Source organism: Actinia tenebrosa, unplaced genomic scaffold (assembly GCF_029948245.1).
Source record: "Actinia tenebrosa isolate PJP-AT-01 unplaced genomic scaffold, QUT_ActTen_1.0 PGA_scaffold17__23_contigs__length_9995812, whole genome shotgun sequence".
Classification (NCBI taxonomy): Eukaryota; Metazoa; Cnidaria; class Anthozoa; order Actiniaria; family Actiniidae; genus Actinia; species Actinia tenebrosa.
In genome coordinates, this window is record NW_028292577.1 from 6,886,356 (window position 1) to 6,904,543 (window position 18,188).

The 18,188-nt window shown below is 39.1% G+C and overlaps 1 protein-coding gene across 1 annotated transcript; it reads right to left on the reverse strand.

Annotated features, from left to right (window-relative positions):
* Window positions 1-2,430: 2,430 nt before the first annotated feature.
* Window positions 2,431-15,260, reverse strand: LOC116302367 (uncharacterized). Its single transcript, XM_031711645.2, has 13 exons — window positions 15,162-15,260; window positions 14,696-14,874; window positions 10,330-10,368; window positions 9,833-9,859; window positions 8,222-8,275; window positions 7,823-7,913; window positions 7,671-7,706; window positions 7,337-7,369; window positions 7,125-7,154; window positions 5,954-6,119; window positions 4,478-4,836; window positions 3,887-4,110; window positions 2,431-3,616 (listed from the first exon to the last, which is right to left on the reverse strand). Exons 1-13 carry the CDS (start codon window positions 15,232-15,234, stop codon window positions 3,374-3,376), a joined length of 1,554 nt encoding a protein of 517 aa, XP_031567505.2. The 5' UTR covers window positions 15,235-15,260; the 3' UTR covers window positions 2,431-3,373.
* Between the last annotated feature and the right edge of the window lie 2,928 nt (window positions 15,261-18,188).

Genomic DNA, 18,188 nt, shown 5'->3' on the forward strand with positions numbered 1-18,188 from the left:
AGCGAGGAACGCCTAGTGAATATCGTGATTTTTACACCAGCTCAAAATGTTTAATTTTGAGCTTAATCCGTTGGTGTAATAATCATAAAAATCAGCAGGCGTTCCTCGCTCTCATTTGCATGACGGCTTCTGGTTTTTCGTGTTTTTCCAAAGTTTTTCAAGTAAAACCCCTCATTCATAAGTTTCCCACGCTTTGGGGAGTTTCATGGGCTATCCCCTTGGGATTAGGGGCATTTCCGATCACTTTTCGAAAAAGGGTTAACATTTTGAACAAACATTTTATGTAAAAAGGGCGAGGAACGCCTGGTGAATATCGTGATTTTTAAACCAGCTCAAAATGTTTAAATCTGAACTTAATCCGTTGGTGTAAAAGTCATGAAAATCAGCAGGCGTTCCTCGCTCTCATTTGCATGACGGCTTCTGGTTTTTCGTGTTTTACCAAAGTTTTCCAAGTAAAACCCCTCATTCATAAGTTTCCCACCCTTTGGGGAGTTTCATGGGCTATCCCCTTGGGATTAGGGGCACTTCCGATCACTTTTCGAAAAAGGGTTAACATTTTGAACAAACATTTTATGTAAAAAGGGTGAGGAACGCCTGGTGAATGTCGTGACTTTTACACCAGCTCAAATTGTTTAATTTTGAGCTTAATCCGTTGGTGTAAAAGTCATGAGAATCAGCAGGCGTTCCTCGCTCTCATTTGCATGACGGCTTCTGGTTTTTCGTGTTTTTCCAAAGTTTTCCAAGTAAAACCCCTCATTCATAAGTTTCCCACGCTTTGGGGAGTTTCATGGGCTATCCCCTTGGGATTAGGGGCATTTCCGATCACTTTTCGAAAAAGGGTTAACATTTTGAACAAATATTTTATGTAAAAAGGGCGAGGAACGCCTGGTGAATATCGTGATTTTTACACCAGCTCAAAATGTTTAAATTTGAGCTTAATCCGTTGGTGTAATAGTCATGAAAATCAGCAGGCGTTCCTCGCTCTCATTTGCATGACGGCTTCTGGTTTTTCGTGTTTTTCCAAAGTTTTCCAAGTAAAACCCCTCATTCATAAGTTTCCCACGCTTTGGGGAGTTCCATGGGCTATCCCCTTGGGATTATGGGCATTTCCGAGCACTTTTCGAAAAAGGGTTAACATTTTGACCAAACATTTTATATAAAAAGGGCGAGGAACGCCTGGTGAATATCGTGATTTTTACACCAGCTCAAAATGTTTAAATTTGAGCTTAATCCGTTGGTGTAAAAGTCATGAAAATCAGCAGGCGTTCCTCGCTCTCATTTGCATGACGGCTTCTGGTTTTTCGTGTTTTACCAAAGTTTTCCAAGTAAAACCCCTCATTCATAAGTTTCCCACGCTCTGGGGAGTTCCATGAGCTATCCCCTTGGGATTAGGGGCATTTCCGAGCACTTTTCGAAAAAGGGTTAACATTTTGAACAAAAGTCCGGTATCAAAAGGGCGAGGAACGCCTGGTGAATATCGTGATTTTTACACCAGCTCAAAATGTTTAATTTTGAGCTTAATCCGTTGGTGTAAAAGTCATGAAAATCAGCAGGCGTTCCTCGCTCTCGTTTGCATGACGGCTTCTGGTTTTTCGTGTTTTACCAAAGTCTTCCAAGTAAAACCCCTCATTCATAAGTTTCCCACGCTTTGGGGAGTTCCATGGGCTATCCCCTTGGGATTAGGGGCACTTCCGAGCACTTTTCGAAAAAGGGTTAACATTTTGAACAAAAGTCCGGTATCAAAAGGGCGAGGAACGCCTGGTGAATATCGTGATTTTTACACCAGCTCAAAATGTTTAATTTAGAGCTTAATCCGTTGGTGTAATAGTCATGAAAATCAGCAGGCGTCCCTCGCTCTCATTTGCATGACGGCTTCTGGTTTTTCGTGTTTTTCCAAAGTTTTCCAAGTAAAACCCCTCATTCATAAGTTTCCCACGCTTTGCTGAGTTCCATGGGCTATCCCCTTGGGATTAGGGGCATTTCCGATCACTTTTCGAAAAAGGGTTAACATTTTGACCAAAAATCCGGTATCAAAAAGGCGAGGAACGCCTGGTGAATATCGTGATTTTTACACCAGCTCAAAATGTTTAATTTTGAGCTTAATCCGTTGGTGTAATAGTCATGAAAATCAGCAGGCGTTCCTCGCTCTCATTTGCATGACGGCTTCTGGTTTTTCGTGTTTTTCCAAAGTTTTCCAAGTAAAACCCCTCATTCATAAGTTTCCCACGCTTTGGGGAGTTCCATGGGCTATACCCTTGGGATTGGATGCATTTCCACGTGTAAAATCGGTCATCTATTTCATTTTCTTATGCTTTGATCTGTTGGGGATTTCCATGGATTATGGCTCATATTTTTTAATGAGATGATATTCCTCCAGCCCATTTTGATCGTTTTTCCTTTTGTTTGAAACTTAAAGAGTTTTGATTAATATTGATGAAAAATAGGCGCTTTATTTAGTTTGAAATTTTAACTACTACTTTCTAAAATATTATTTATTTTTGTTACAATTGTTTTAATGTGAGGTTTCTTTTCTTAACGAGTTAAGCTATGTATACATATTAATGATAAAAAGGTAAATTTTACACTGTGAAAAGATGACTGACGTTTCGGACGCTAGTCCTTCTTTTACTCCGACGAAGTAAGTTTTTTTATATCTTTTCACGGTGCAAAATTTACGTTTTCATCATTACTGTTTCATTAGAAACACCGACGTAGCTCAAACTAGTTTTTAGCTAGTTATCTCTTCTATGTATATATATTAGATAACAAGGTGAATCATCATTATGAAGGGAAAAAAAGAATTATAAATTTACAATCTGACCAATATCATAAAAAAAAAAATCGCAAGATGTCGCAGGAAACCACAAGATACCGTATGAGATCTAAAGTTGGCACTGCATGCTATCGCAGTGTTTCACTCAATATCAGAAGGTATTGAACCGTTTTGGATTGTATCGTTTCCAAAAGTCCTAGCCTTACCTTACGCCAACATGATGTTCTTTGAAAGGTTAAAGAACTTCTATTTTTCTTCTGTATTTGTTCGAGCGCTTTGGTATGCGTTTTCCTTCGCCCGAACTTCCGCCGAGGGCATGCCGAGGGCAGGTCGAGGGCATCAAGTAACTAGGTGCATTTACTACGATAACACATAACTTGAAAATGCAAATAAGCAATACGAATTTTTGTACGAATTCTGAAGAAAAAAACACTGGTGTTTAAGGCTTGCGCAAACATAAATGTAACACAAGAACATTTAAATCTGCACGACACGGTACCAGTGCATGATAAACTTTAAAAGCAGATTTTAAAATGTCGCGCGACTGAGATGTCACGCATTCAACAATTTTAACGTTGATCACGCAAAGGCATGCGTTTATCAAGAACCTTGATAAATGTCTGTGCTGCGATGTGAAGCGACTGCAAGGTAAACCTTCTCGCCCATGTTGAAGAATTCCATGTCACGCGTTCTTGTGGATGGGATATCTTGCACCTTAGCGAACTTCTTCGAGTGATATTTATCCCAGGCGTAGATGACAGGATTGATGTTACTGCTGATGATAGCCAGGTATGTCTTCTCTTTTCCCATGAATGGTGACGTAATGCACACCCAGTCACGTGCCTGTAACGATACCCAAGAATGTAACATCACTGGATTGCGTTATATTGATTCGTTTTGTCACGTAATATTAAGAAATCATTACATGTCTCTTCTTCCCCCTTTCATACTTTCCATCCTTCCTTCCTTCCATTCTTCCTTCCTTCCTTTCTTTCTTTCTTTCTTTCTTTCTTTCTTTCTCTCTCACTTTCATTTTTTTGGCCTAAGAAATAATTACAAGTTGGATGGATATTCGAACGACAAACTTTTCTAGAGTGAAAACAACAAACTCACCCTTTGTGAAGGAACTCTTTGGAATAAGTTGAATGCAGTACCATTCCACTTGTGGATAAGTGAGGATTTTGCTTGCCATCGAGCCACAGCAAGGAACGTAAAGCCATCCACTCGCAGAGCTTTCAATCCGTATGCACGCTCTTCTGTAAACAACTGCTGATATTTCTCAAACTTTGCCCCATTCCACTTGAAGATGGTTGCAAACGGACCGCGTGCGCCTGGCCCTAAAATATAATCATAGGTTAAAACGTGGCATGCGCATACCACATAAGATCAACTACCTACCATAAAAGACCACACCGCAACACCCAAAGCTACGACCACCTTCCGAGAACGATCTCAGTCTTTGATGAGGTCGGGGATGGAGAAGGGGCTCGCCCGCTTTTGGACCTCTAACGTAGTTCCTATCAACCAGCCTTCGAACCCCACGTGTACCCAGTCCCTTCACAATTCCCTTGGAACCCGTCACATGACTCTGCCTGTCGTCCGCCCTTAGCCCTACCCTTGGACACCGCACGAAGAACCGACCCTTGAATCATGTACCCCTGAATTTGGATGGTTTTATGTAGAACCTCCCATTTATGTACGTACCTGTGATGGCAAGGAAGACATCATCCCCGATCGAAAATGACTCCATATCAGCACCAGCAGCCAAGATTTTCTGGAACAAGACGAACCTTTGTCCATTCCACTTGAAAATATTGGAATAAGGACCATAATAGATAGCCACACCCAGGAACACATCATCCTTGATTCTGATTGGCTCGACGTCAAACGCCTTGGAGGAGGTGACTGTTTGGAATGGAATGAACTGGTTGTCGACCCATTTGAAGACAGGTGATTGGTGGTAGCGTGAGTTGCTTGCTGCAGCAAAGAACGTGTCTTTGCCGATGGTTAAGTACGTCCACTTGCGCGCGTTGGCTACTTTGAGGACTTGATACTCTTGGAATCTGTGAAGGAAAATTAAAATAACTAAACTATGAGGAAACTTAACCTGGGCGCACTGTGATTGGCCATGCTGTAGTGGGTGCCTAGCTTACCTGTACTATTATAGGCGAAGTTGAATAAGATATAAAATATAATAACCTTTCTGGAAAAAAAAACTTGAATAAACTAACCTCTTTACCTAGGGCGTATGTGAACCCATTTTAAAATAAAATAAAATATAAAATGAAATAACCTTTCTGGGAAAAAACTTGAATAAATAAACTGACCTCTTTACCTAGGGCGTATGTGAACCCATTTTAAAATAAAATAAAATCTAAAATGAAATAACCTTTCTGGGAAAAAACTTGAATAAATAAACTGACCTCTTTACCTAGGGCGAATGTGAACCCATTTTATAAGACAGGGCAGACACTTGAGTATTATTTCTTTCTCTACTAATAACCCTCAATAAATTATATCCACTTCCATAATTACGCGACCAAACACGAACCTGAATTTTTTTTTTTTTTTTGGTTACCTTAATTTAAATTTCAAAGGTCTGAACTAGTAAGAGCTTGTTGGCGTTATTATAAACACGGGGTAATATGATTGTAACTCAACCTTAAGATCTTATTCCGAAGATGTTTAAAATCTATAGAACCTAAATTCTTTTAGATATCAGACAAAAACGGTAAAGAAAGGCTAATGGAATGGGAAGCCGTTTCGTCATCAAGGAACATTAGGCTCAAGTTAGAGATCCGCAATCAAAAATTCTGACAAAAAACTAAGAATGATAAAGGATTCTGGATAAATTAATATAAATATATTAAATAGTGGATATTACATGGGCGCGAGAGATCTTTTCAACACTCGAAGATAAATTTCGTATCTCCAAGCGCCCATGTAATATTCTGTTTATTATATAATTATCCACAAAATCAACTTAATAAGCTTTTTATTATTATAAAAAGTTTTTATTTATAAACTAATAGCTTAAATACACATGGTAACGATATTTTCACATGTGAAAATATTAGTTTTTCGAATAGGAGAAATATAGGTATTTTATGGATAATTATACGATAAAGGTATTTTATGGATAATTATATTATAATAAATCTTATTAATATTTTTTCTTACCTGTTGTTAATAGTCCACCATTTGTAAATAACAAAGCTCTTGCTTCCCAACTGTGAAATTCCAAGAAACAACTGATCCCCGATGGAGAATGTCCCTAGATCCCAAGCATCAGTGTAAAGAGTCTGGATCATGTACTTCTTCATAAACTGGGTCATGTTGACAAATCCTGTGAGAGAAAACCACGAGAAAAATACTTATTAGATTCACAGGCGACTGAACCACGTAAGTGAGTAAGTTTGTTGGACGTGTTGTTCTCTCCCCTGCCACAAGGGTTTAGTTTTCCAGGTTCTCTGGCTTTCCTCCCTCCATAAAAATCAGCATGTGAGTTGAGACAGTTTATTGGACGTGTTGTTCTCTCCCCTGCCACATGGGTTTAGTTTTCCAGGTTCTCTGGCTTTCCTCCCTCCATAAAAATCAGCATATGAGTTGAGACAGTTTGTTGGATGTGTTGTTCTCTCCCTTATCACGAGGTTTTTCTCCGGTTTCTTCGATTTTCTAGCCTGTGTGCCTCCGAAAGTTTACTCGTAAAGTCCGGACTTTACGACAGAAAATTCCGGATGCAGCGCAGGCTACGATTTTCCTGCCTTCATAAAACTTAACATGTGAGTTGAGTGTTGCGTGTTGTAAATAATGATTGTAGTGGTAGTGCGTGGAGGGCGAATCTTAAGAAAGAACCCCTTAGGGAAAATGATGCTTGTAAAATAAAATTGTAAAGAGAGTTATTATTTTCGACCACAGAGCCCAGTCTTTCTGACAGTGGAAGCGAAACCAGCTGGGACTGAGAACGAGAGAGTTGCGCATGGCGCCAGTAATATTTAAAGCTGAAGTTCACCAAGAAACTTCTTTTAACGGTTTTAAGTCCCTTCGGCGACACAAATTTTCAAGACTTGAAAAGCGCAGTCAATTAAGAAAATAAAAACTTATGTCTCTCAGAAATTAAGGCGCGCGTCATGATTGGACATTGTGCGCGAGGTTGATATTCAACTGCTAGGGTGGGTACAGCATTCTCAGGGTCACGACACGGGACGGTGCTTGGATGAAAGTTTAGTAGGCTGCTGAAGAGCTGAAGGGAAGGCGGCAAGGAAACTATGAGTTGGTCAAAGACTTGGGCATGATCTTGTTTGTCATAGTCAAACCTTTAATGAACTGTAGCATTTAACTTAACACTCACCCATGGTTGGTGTTTGAGTGGTTGTTGGAGCTGAAAGAGTCAAAGAGTACGATCTTTAGATGGTAACTAGAAATGATACATATAACTCTTCAGGTATATACATGGGACTCTTTTCCTGTTGGCCATGCCCTCAATTAGATTTAATTACAGTATCAAGTCGTAAAGTGAATAAATAAATAAATAATAAAATAAAGAAAGGGTCGATTGCTTACCCAGTGTTGTAGCCGGGGCACCAACTGGGTTCCCTGTGGAAGAACATTAACGAGACATACATAAATCCTTGGGTGTAACTCTTGACGCAATGCCGCTTGCTGTGACAACTAGTATTGTCACTTAGAGACAAATACGGGTGTAAGGAGAGCTTGAGATTTAAGGTTTCAATTTAAAACCAATTCTACACCCAGGATTCCCCCTCTCGCGTTTTCATAAACTCAAATGAAGCGCAGGGATGGGAGGCTGGAGCGTTTTTTTTAACTTCTTGTTAATAGTCACGTGCAAATACATCTAAGCCTCTCCCATTGTTTGACTCTACAGTCCTTCACTCACCGGGACACTTGACAACAGAACTACAAACAGCTGCGTCTGAAATAAGAACAAGAACAAGTCTTAGTCAGTACTTAGTCTACAAATAATTCACACAAATTGAGTTGTGTACTCATATTGTGACTCGTATAGCAATATATGTAGAGCAAACTCACCAAATTTCACACAAATCAGCCTGTTTCCATCAGACGTCAGGTACTGTCCTACTTCACATCGCGGTAGACGAACAAGAATACCAGAGTCGCCCTGAAATAAAATACGTGGAATATCAAAAAATCTGGTTTGGTTGGAATATGTAATAGTCCCCTTGACAGTTCTCTGCGCCTTCTTGAAAGGTAGCCGTGCCTGTGTATCGAAGTGAGGACCGCGGCGACCTTGCAATGATTGAGACCTTTTTAACACCTTGGATTTTCATGTCTCTATCATTGCAAGGTCACCACCGTCCTTGCTTCGATACACAGGCACAGTTATCTTTCAAGGTGGGGCAGAATGACTATAACATTTTAAAAACCTGTATTACATAGCTCATTTATATCTATAGGTAGACTACTTGCCTTAGGTCCGGGGGGTCCGGGGAGTCCTCGCTGACCAGGAAGTCCTGATAAACCCTAAAAGGAACGAATGACTTTTAAAAAATGCTAAGTCATCGTTTACGACATTGAGCTGATGGTGAGATGGATTCAACGCGCACGTCCAATAACTGCTGACAATTTTGATCGCTTTGAAACTGTTCCTCATCAGTGGGCCAGTGCGCTTGTGAGATGCTAGAGCTGCAGACAACATTGATAGTTGTAAAACTGTGCCTCATCAGTGGTCCAGTGCGCTTGTGAGATGCTAGAGTTGCTGACAACATTGATAGTTGTGAAACTGTTCCTCATCAGTGGGCCAGTGCGCATGCGAGTTGCTAGAGTTGCTGACAACATTGATAGTTGTGAAACTGTTCCTCATCAGTGGGCCAGTGCGCATGCGAGTTGCTAGAGTTGCTCACAACATTGATAGTTGTGAAACTGTTCCTCATCAGTGGTACATTGAACTTGTGAGATGCTAGAGTTGCTAACAATATTGATATCGTTGTGAAACTGTGCCTCATCAGTGGCCCATTGCGCTTACGAGATGCTAGAGTTGCTAACAACATTGATATCGTTGTGAAACTGTGCCTCATCAGTGGTACATTGAACTTGTGAGATGCTAGAGTTGCTAACAACATTGATATCGTTGTGAAACTGTGCCTCATCAGTGGCCCATTGCGCTTACGAGATGCTAGAGTTGCTAACAACATTGATCGTTGTGAAACTGTTTCTCATCAGTGGTCAATTGCGCTTGTGAGATGCTAGAGTTGCAGACAACATTGATATCGTTGTGAAACTGTTCCTCATCAGTGGGCCAGTGCGCTTGTGAGATGCTAGAGCTGCTGACAACATTGATATCGTTGTGAAACTGTTCCTCATCAGTGGCCCATTGCGCTTGTGAGATGCTAGAGTTGCTGACAACATTGATAGTTGTGAAACTGTTCCTCATCAGTGGGCCAGTGCGCATGCGAGTTGCTAGAGTTGCTAACAACATTGATAGTTGTGAAACTGTTCCTCATCAATGGTCCATTGCGCTTACGAGATGCTAGAGTTGCTAACAACATTGATATCGTTGTGAAACTGTGCCTCATCAGTGGTACATTGAACTTGTGAGATGCTAGAGTTGCTAACAACATTGATATCGTTGTGAAACTGTGCCTCATCAGTGGCCCAGTGCGCTTGTGAGATGCTAGAGTTGCTAACTACATTGATATCGTTGTGAAATTGTTCCTCATCAGTGGTCCAGTGCGCTTGTGAGATGCTAGAGTTGCTAACAACATTGATATCGTTGTGAAATTGTTCCTCATCAGTGGGCCAGTGCGCTTGTGAGATGCTAGAGTTGCTAACGACATTGATATCGTTGTGAAACTGTTTCTCATCAGTGGTCAATTGCGCTTGTGAGATGCTAGAGTTGCTAACAACATTGATATCGTTGTGAAATTGTTCCTCATCAGTGGGCCAGTGCGCTTGTGAGATGCTAGAGTTGCTAACAACATTGATATCGTTGTGAAATTGTTCCTCATCAGTGGTCCAGTGCGCATGCGACATTACTAGAGCTGCTGACGTTATTAATCGCTGTGAAACTGATCCACTCACCTGTGGTCCAATTGGCCCTTGCACACCCTGAAAGAAGTAAGAAACATTGATCTTTAGTTAGTTCAAATATTGATTCTGGAAGAGAGGGGATTTCTATTTCTATAGCAATGATGAGCACGCAATCCAACTCATTCGTTTCGAATCGAACAAAATGCACAAAGTGCACATCATCTGATTGCAAAACATACGACTGGTGATAAAGTATTTTCCAAGTGTCACCTTCGGTGAGCACGCGGCACGGATACGGTAATGAGAACATCCTTTGTTCCAATCAAAGCGCGCGAGGTCGCTGCTCATCCAATCAGAATGCTAAGGTGCTGCGCAGTTACGAGCACGGCACGGCACGTGCACCGTTTTTCTTACTCTTAGACAATTTCACTCTATCAGTCTATGTCACGCAACGTTTCTCTTCCCACGAATGTGTTAGTTGGAAGAGATTGCGTGACCACGTCAAGCAGTAGGATATCAATGTGCTTATCTACCATAAATATACCTACTTCTCGTCCTTTTGGTCCTCTTGGTCCACGAGGTCCGGACTGAATAAAGACAATGGGACATAATTAGTGAAGAATTCCCAGGAATGTAAAAGCTGCACGGCCAAGGCACGATAAAAACCAAACCCCTTAATTAGCCGATGTCACGGGGGAATTCAATGGTTAACATAGCTCATTCGCGCGCGCACGTATTGCAGTCACACTTACGCGCAAGATAGAGCGGTTTTCGTATGAGTGGGAAACGATACGGTAAATTCGTAGCCTTACTTTAGCCGTACCGTATCTTACTGTAACTAAGCGTGTTCTATTGAATGAATTGCTGCCATAACACAGTAGGAAGCCAGATACTGTTGGCAAGGAGCAAGGATGCCCTCGAGGCAAATGGCTAAAATATCTGTTCAACTGATGAACCTATATGATTAGATTTAATTGGGTCTTTAATAAAATTAGCCGACCCTAACCACGACTAGCAGAAGGCTAAAAGGTGCTATCTATTTGGATTTTGAATGTCATCATGAAATGATAAGCTAAATTAAGTCAACAAAATAGATTTCATTCTTTGAGCGCAATGCTTTTGCATATAAGACAGGGTGAAGATTGAGTTGGAGTTTCTTAGGTCAAAAAGAGAAGGTGGATGGAGAAAGCTTGTAGTACTATGTATCATAGTGGCTGTAAATAATAAGCTGGAGACGCGCACTGATCTGATATGCTTTATCAATGCGCACAACACCTAAAGAACAAAGCGCACACGCACACTTATAAAAGTAGAATCCGAGGCAACAATCTAAACACGAAACAACGATGAGAACTAGCCTAGTCTAATAAAGACTAATATAGTCTAATATAGTCTAATAAAGACGCAAAGACGACTAGAATTACAAGGTTAAGCGCGCACTAAGACTTGCTTTAATTTTGCACAAATACCAATTTAAGCGCAAAACATTAAGTGCAAGAATACTGTTTTTATATCTTTGCGCAGGTTTAAGAAATTGCGTCCTCGTTAAACCAAAGCTCTCGACGTTCGCCATTTCCATCATTCTTCATTGAATGGTCTTATGCGCGTCACGCAATTGAAGCGAGACTGTGTGGTTATTTTTTAAGACATATTAATCCGTGATACATCCGGTCCTTGAAGAGTTAATGTATGGCCTGTTTTCGTGTCAAACGGCGACACTTGAACGAATGACGTCACAAGTATGTCATCACTTACTGCACACTTTAATTGTGCTCTCAAATTAGTCAACGACAGTGAAAAGCCCCGGAAATTTAAAAAAAGATATATGCTTCCTTTCTTTTCCCACCATTTGATTTCTTTTCTTTCTTTATACCTCTCCTTTCCTTTCCCCTCCCTCTCCTTTTCTTCATCACCCCATATTTTCCTTTCCTTTCAATCCATTCATCACGCTCTCCTTTCTCCTTCTCTCACTTTCCTCTTCTCCCATTTTTCTCCCTTTCTCTTTCCCCTCTTCTCTCCCAAACTTTTCCTTTCGCTTTTCCCTCTCTCCCATTTTTCTTTCATTTTTCTTCTGTTCATATATTTGTCTTTTTCTTCTCCTCCCATAGTCCTACCCTTTTTTAACATCCGTAAATACTTCATCTAACAATACTTGCCAATATTGTCTCCGCTGAGGCGGGTACGTCACAAAACGAAAACTGTCGACTTATCATCATCCCGTGATGTGAACTGATCATTCGAATATTGATCGTGTGTTTATTCCCAAGGTTAATTGAAATGAAGCCAAATAACAGTAGTCTTAAATTAGAATATCGTATACAACATTTGTAAGGAATGATTTATGAGTTTTCTAATGCTTTTTGGTAGTGATCGACAACAGACAGAAACGAACGATTCTAGTTGAATAAATAAATGAACCTTAGTATATCGACCACCTTTTAAATCCGATCAACCCTGTCAAACGACCGACTATCTGTAATCTCTCTTTATACCTTAGGCATGTTGCTAATGAAAACTACCTCCGTATATCGACTCCTAATCTTTGTTTCTTACATAGGTCTACCTCTGTAAACCGACCCCTAACTTCTCTCTAACGACCGTCTTGGCGTGACCAAGGTGCGGTCGCTTCCACACGAGTTCACCCGCGGCATGAACAAAATAACAATGAGGGGAGTAGGGTGGGGTACATTTTGTAGGCGTGTTTCGTAAACCTCTTCCTATGACGCAAAAAATGCTTTAAAAAGTAATTCTTGCCGAACGGAATTTAAGGGCTCGTACGAATTTAACTTAACACACGAAAAAGCTTATCAAACGGAAACAGAATTCGACCACAGAAACGGGATAACAAAGATCGAACAGCGGGAGAAACCACGAATGTTACGTGAACCACAAGTGTGAAATTAAAAATTGGATAATTGGATAACGATGTTCTTGTTTGTGAGATAATAAGGCGATGGTGACTCTTTTGTGATTAAATTTCTACGTTTCCTTTGCATTTTCCCCTCCAAAAATCACTCAAAAATTGAACAAAAATACTGCATTGCTAGAACCAGTCTCTAAATTCTTAGAAAAATCCGGAATGGCACAAATGTAGAGGATTCGTGGAGTCTAATACTTGGCCATTTGGTCGCATGCAGAGCTATCAAAATACTGACGTCTGTAGTTCTTTGAAGCCGATTTAATCCCTGTACGCTAAGCCTGCTTGAGTCAACACAACGCTTCAATGCTTACCTAAAAATACATTCCTGTACTTAGGAGTGTGCTAGCTTTGACCCTAGAAATGTGTTTTGGGAAATTGTTTTGATATTCCGAGATCATCGTCAATCGAAGTACAGCCTGCTCGCTCAGCCATTTCATTCGCGAAAATAAACAATATGTTATAGCATTTTTATATATTTTACTTGATTTGCCTCGATAATTAGCTTACTGAGGGCTTAAAAAAGCCTGTAAAACTCAAAATCGCTTGTTTAGCATCGAACCAGTTATCGAAACATTACCGTGAATAACCCTTATCGATGTGAATACATTTTTGGATAATGATTTGTGTTGAAGGTTTTATTCCGTCATAATTACCGTCCGTGAGGTCCCCCGCTGTGTCTAAAGTGAGCAAAGTCAAATTCATGTTTTCGCGGAAATACCTCCCTGACCACAATTCAAGAATATCAGCAACTTGGCAAAAACCGCGCTCTGGAAATCTGCTCTGAAATAAAATACTTTTGGTACTAAAAAGCCTACTGACAGATGTATTAGCTGTGGCCAGCTTATATGTAACTATTTTCGGAGGATTTTTTTCGGTAAATGCATACTCTAAAGGATAACAGAAAAAAAATTTCCAACCAAATGTACTATTTTTAGCGAAGAATTTTGACAAGCTTATCTTGATAACTCTTTTTTCCCAATACTCAAAAAATTTATATATTGGAAAATATTCGTAGGAATGTTAGAAAGTAAATTAAAGAAAAAATGTCGATAAATCCGACAATTAGAAAAGGTTATAAGGCCAATAATAGATTTACTAGTTTCTGTTACAAATCTCTTCTTGAAGTGTATAACCCTGGAAAAAATAATGACTAAACATGCTCTCAAACGAAAAAGATATGATAAAAAGACAAAAAAGAGGACGTAGTTTCAGAGCTTTTTCGTTTTAGGGAGTATAAAACAAGACGACAACCTAAAGAAGCTTTCTAAATGAAGATTTAAGAAATTTAAACAGATTGGGGAGGTATATTTACCGAGTAATACATCTGTTTGTACTATTGTCAAAATGTTGACTTGTCATATCAGTTTTCAGCACTACAAGAGGAGCCGTCGAATTAAATCTTACGTACAATGCATAATTTTTGCTCTGGAATGACAGCTTTTTCACAGGGCGCAAAGATCTTTGTGATTTGAAGTGAATGACTGACTGTCCCCTAGATAGCATTCCTACAATACATAAATATGCCGAAAAATTTGCTAAACAAATCGATAAAATGCTTTGTTTTAAAACTTTCTTAACTTATAAGACAACTTCTTGATTATAAAGAAAGCAATGATATAGTAGAATACGGTGCCAAATGTCATAAACTTTAGAGCAATATTGAAAAACATTAGACATGCTGTGGGAGGTCATTTTAAGAAAACTTGTTTACAATGCGCATTTTCTTGAAGTCATAATACGTTGCATTTGAATACGAATAAAATAATCGAAATACGACGAGTTTTTCTGCTATTTTTGAAAAGTATTACAGTATACAATGCATTGATCAAAAGTATTTTGATATTCTGTGTATTTAGCGTTTTGGAGAAAGGAAATTTATAATTGGAACTTAGTTTTAAAAGTTGTATTCTTCAAGTTAATGACCAAGTAGATAACAAGGTGTCGATTGTTCAAATGATTTGATTATAAATGAAAATCTTTCAAGCTAAACTTACCTTTGTGTTCTTTAGTCTTTGGTCAATTAAATCTGTGAAGGTTCTTGTGCAGACTCTGGGACACTTCCTTCGTGCTGAGTAGCATGAATCGATGGCAAGGAGTATTATCATGAACCAAAACAGAGCACGATGATGTAGTACTCGTAGTACTTCCATTGTTTGCTTCGTCTTTAGATTTCCTAAAGATTTACCAGTGTTGTAAGGGTCTAGTAATCACAGAACTAGCAGCTACTGCAGGAAGAGATATCAGAAGTGTATTATACCCCCGGTGTTGAAGAAGCTACCGGTTGGGTGAACAACAACGACTGAAGTCCTTGCAGGTCACGCGTTTGTTTAAACCTTGAAAAGGATTTGCAAATCGTTTGGTGAAATTATCGTAATTCAATAACCCGTGAACAATCAGGTCTCGAACATTAAAATTAGGTCAAAGACACCTCCAAAAATCTCCCAACTGATTCATACTGACCTCTTATCGTATTAAACACTTGGTTAATGTCTGAAAACAACAGGAAATATCTGAGAAAGGGGGTAAAAATCATTAAGTTATTTTCATACACGATATATGAAATCTTCCACGAGACCGGAAGTGGAATAACGAGTTATTGACAGCCGGAAGTACAAACCTATATTGTCTCTTCTGTCCCTGCGACTTGAAATGAGTCTAGTTTTTGTCTCATTGTAGTTTACACTTTATCGTCGTTTACAGTAATTATCAATTTTGGTTCCGATTGATAAAAAGCGTCGCCTACTTGAAGTGTTCGTAGGCAGGAATGCAAGTCATTTTGGAATTTTTCTCGTTTCTAAGAGAAAAATAGCTCTAAAAAGGCTATCTATCTTTCGCGATAAATGTCCTTAATTCATAAACACTGATAAAATTTAGATTAAAAATACTGGCACAGACACAACACACATAAAACATTGGCTTTATAAACAATTCGTTCTACAAAAACAAAATAAATATTGCCAAATTTCTGAAAATGTCAAGGTAAGTTTTAACTATCAAGTTTCTGTAGTGCGTACTAATTTAGTCAAACTTGTCGCCAAAATGGCGTTGCTTCCGAAGTTTTTGAGCCAATATAAGTATCAAAATATGACGAACAAAGAAAGCCGGTTTGACCCTTTCTGGATTAGAGATTTCTGCAGCAAAAAGCATTATCGTAAATCGAATTCTTTGGACTCTGAACATAATTGACATTGTTTTATAATCCAGAAACAAACATTTAAAACATTTTGGCTCTTTAACTGAATCTTAAAGCCATGTATTGAGACGAAGGACGCCTTTTTTTCCGCACTCCTGTTTTCCCGCCTTTTTTGAGGGAGAACACCTCAAGGTGCGCACTTTTACTTCCAATATTATGTGTCGCCTACTAATTGTTTGAAGAAGAGATAAATAAAACGTTTAGAATGTTTGCCTGCACTTTGACTTCCAGAACGGAAACTGTTTGTCGACACCAAGTGCGAATGGATCAGACCAGTCATCGTACTCAGACCCAATATATTTACTCCTTCGATAATCAAACTCACCCGGCCGTTCTAAGTCAAAGGGAGAGCACTTCAGAGTATTTTTTTCTTTCAAAAGGTTTAAGAAACTTCTCTGCTGCAATAAATTGAGATTTTAATCCTGACATACTGAAGATATGATAGATGCGATTGTAAACGTTTGAAGATACCTTATCGGGTGGTGAAAAAGAGTTACAGGCCAAACGCAAAAGGGCAGGTAAGGTCTCGAGAAAAAAGTCCGAATCATTAACTTTGTTATATGTATCTCAAAATTAATTTGGGGGTCAAGTTCACGAAATATGAAATCTTTTTTAGCAGAGTAAATTCTTCCTGATAAAATACGCACCGCTACTTAAGAATAAGACACAAATTTATGAATGAATAACGAGTGGAAAAGCCACAAAGACGTTCTTATTTTTCTTCTCCTTAACGCAATGGTACGAACGCGGATTTCATTCAAAATTTCAAGTTTCTTTTGTGACTTAATTGTAATTCAAGGCAAGTTTTTTTGCTCGATATTCGCGCGCAGGGCTAAAACTGGTTCAAACTTGAAGAACACTGATGCGCACGCATCTGAAAATAAAACAAGGCTTTCGTACTTCATTAATTAGTAAATGACTTAGCAAGGGTATCGGTAAATAAAGATTATTTCATTTCAATATGGCTTAAAGTTAACTATTTCAGACGATAATAGTCATTACACTTCAACGTTCTCTTGACTATCATGTCTCAATAACGAGAGATGCATTAAAACAGAATTGAAAGCCGTTCGCACCTGTAATGACGCTACTAGCGTCGTACAAACTGATATATATAGGTGAACGTGTTCAAACCTTGAATGTTTGAGGAAATTAAACATCAAAATAAATTGACTGGACTTACTATCTGTCAGGGTATCAAGGCCAACGGAGATTCTGAATGAAAGGTTGAATCAAACTTATCATCTCAGTTAAAATAATTGAGGAAATTAGGCCAATTTAGCGCCCAATTTCTAACCCTTGCGGGGGATTTCCATCAGGTAAGGTGTGGAAAACTTTACTGCCTATACTTCTAATACATTACCTAATTCACTCAGGATCTGGTATTCATACGCCTACATCGATGGAATGTGATTCCTGAAGTATATATATTTTTGACCGCGTCACTGACAGCTGAGCTACAGTTTTTTTTGTAGAAAAAAAGTCATTGCTCAAAATAAGTGCTCGAACAAGATGGCGGACCAAGATCACGTGACCGACGAGTACACCGATTTATCACCTGAGACAGGCAAAACTTTATGGAAGATTATTTTTAAATAATCTTAAAAATACTTAATAATAATCTTAATAATACCTTTAAATATTATCCGGATACCCTGAAACTCACAGATTGAATCGGAATTTCGCAAGTTTGGTTTTGCGGATAAAAGAAAACCGTAGAATCCAGTGACATATCAGTGGAAAATACAGCAGAATCAGCCCTTCTTGACGTAGGGAGAGTTTGACGGCTTGCTCGTATATGAAGTTTTAACGCTCAAGAACATGCGAAAGATAGACTTTATTTTGATATCACAAACACGGTGGGGGATTTCCATTAGGGAGAAGCTACATGACCTTTCTTGGCTTATCTGGTGGTATATCGCTCTAGAGGCGTGCAAAGATACAAAAGTATACTTGATTAGATATATCATGGTTTTGGCAACCATGGAAAATCCCACGAAGCACTTGTGTTTTTTTCTTGTATACACACGAGGATTCAAGTAGAGCTTCAAGTCGTTGTATACAAAGGAAATACAAGTGACAAGTAAGATATTCCAAGATATTCCACGAGAAAACACATAAAAATATCCATCTCATCTCATAGAAAACTGTCAGCGCAGCTTGAAAGGAAAAAAAATCAAAACACTGACGAATTCATAATGGCTTTCCTGTAAAATGAATTCCCACCGCGCCGCGATACGAAGATATTTCATCCACATGTCCTACTCTTAATTAAACTAGGATAAACATCCATC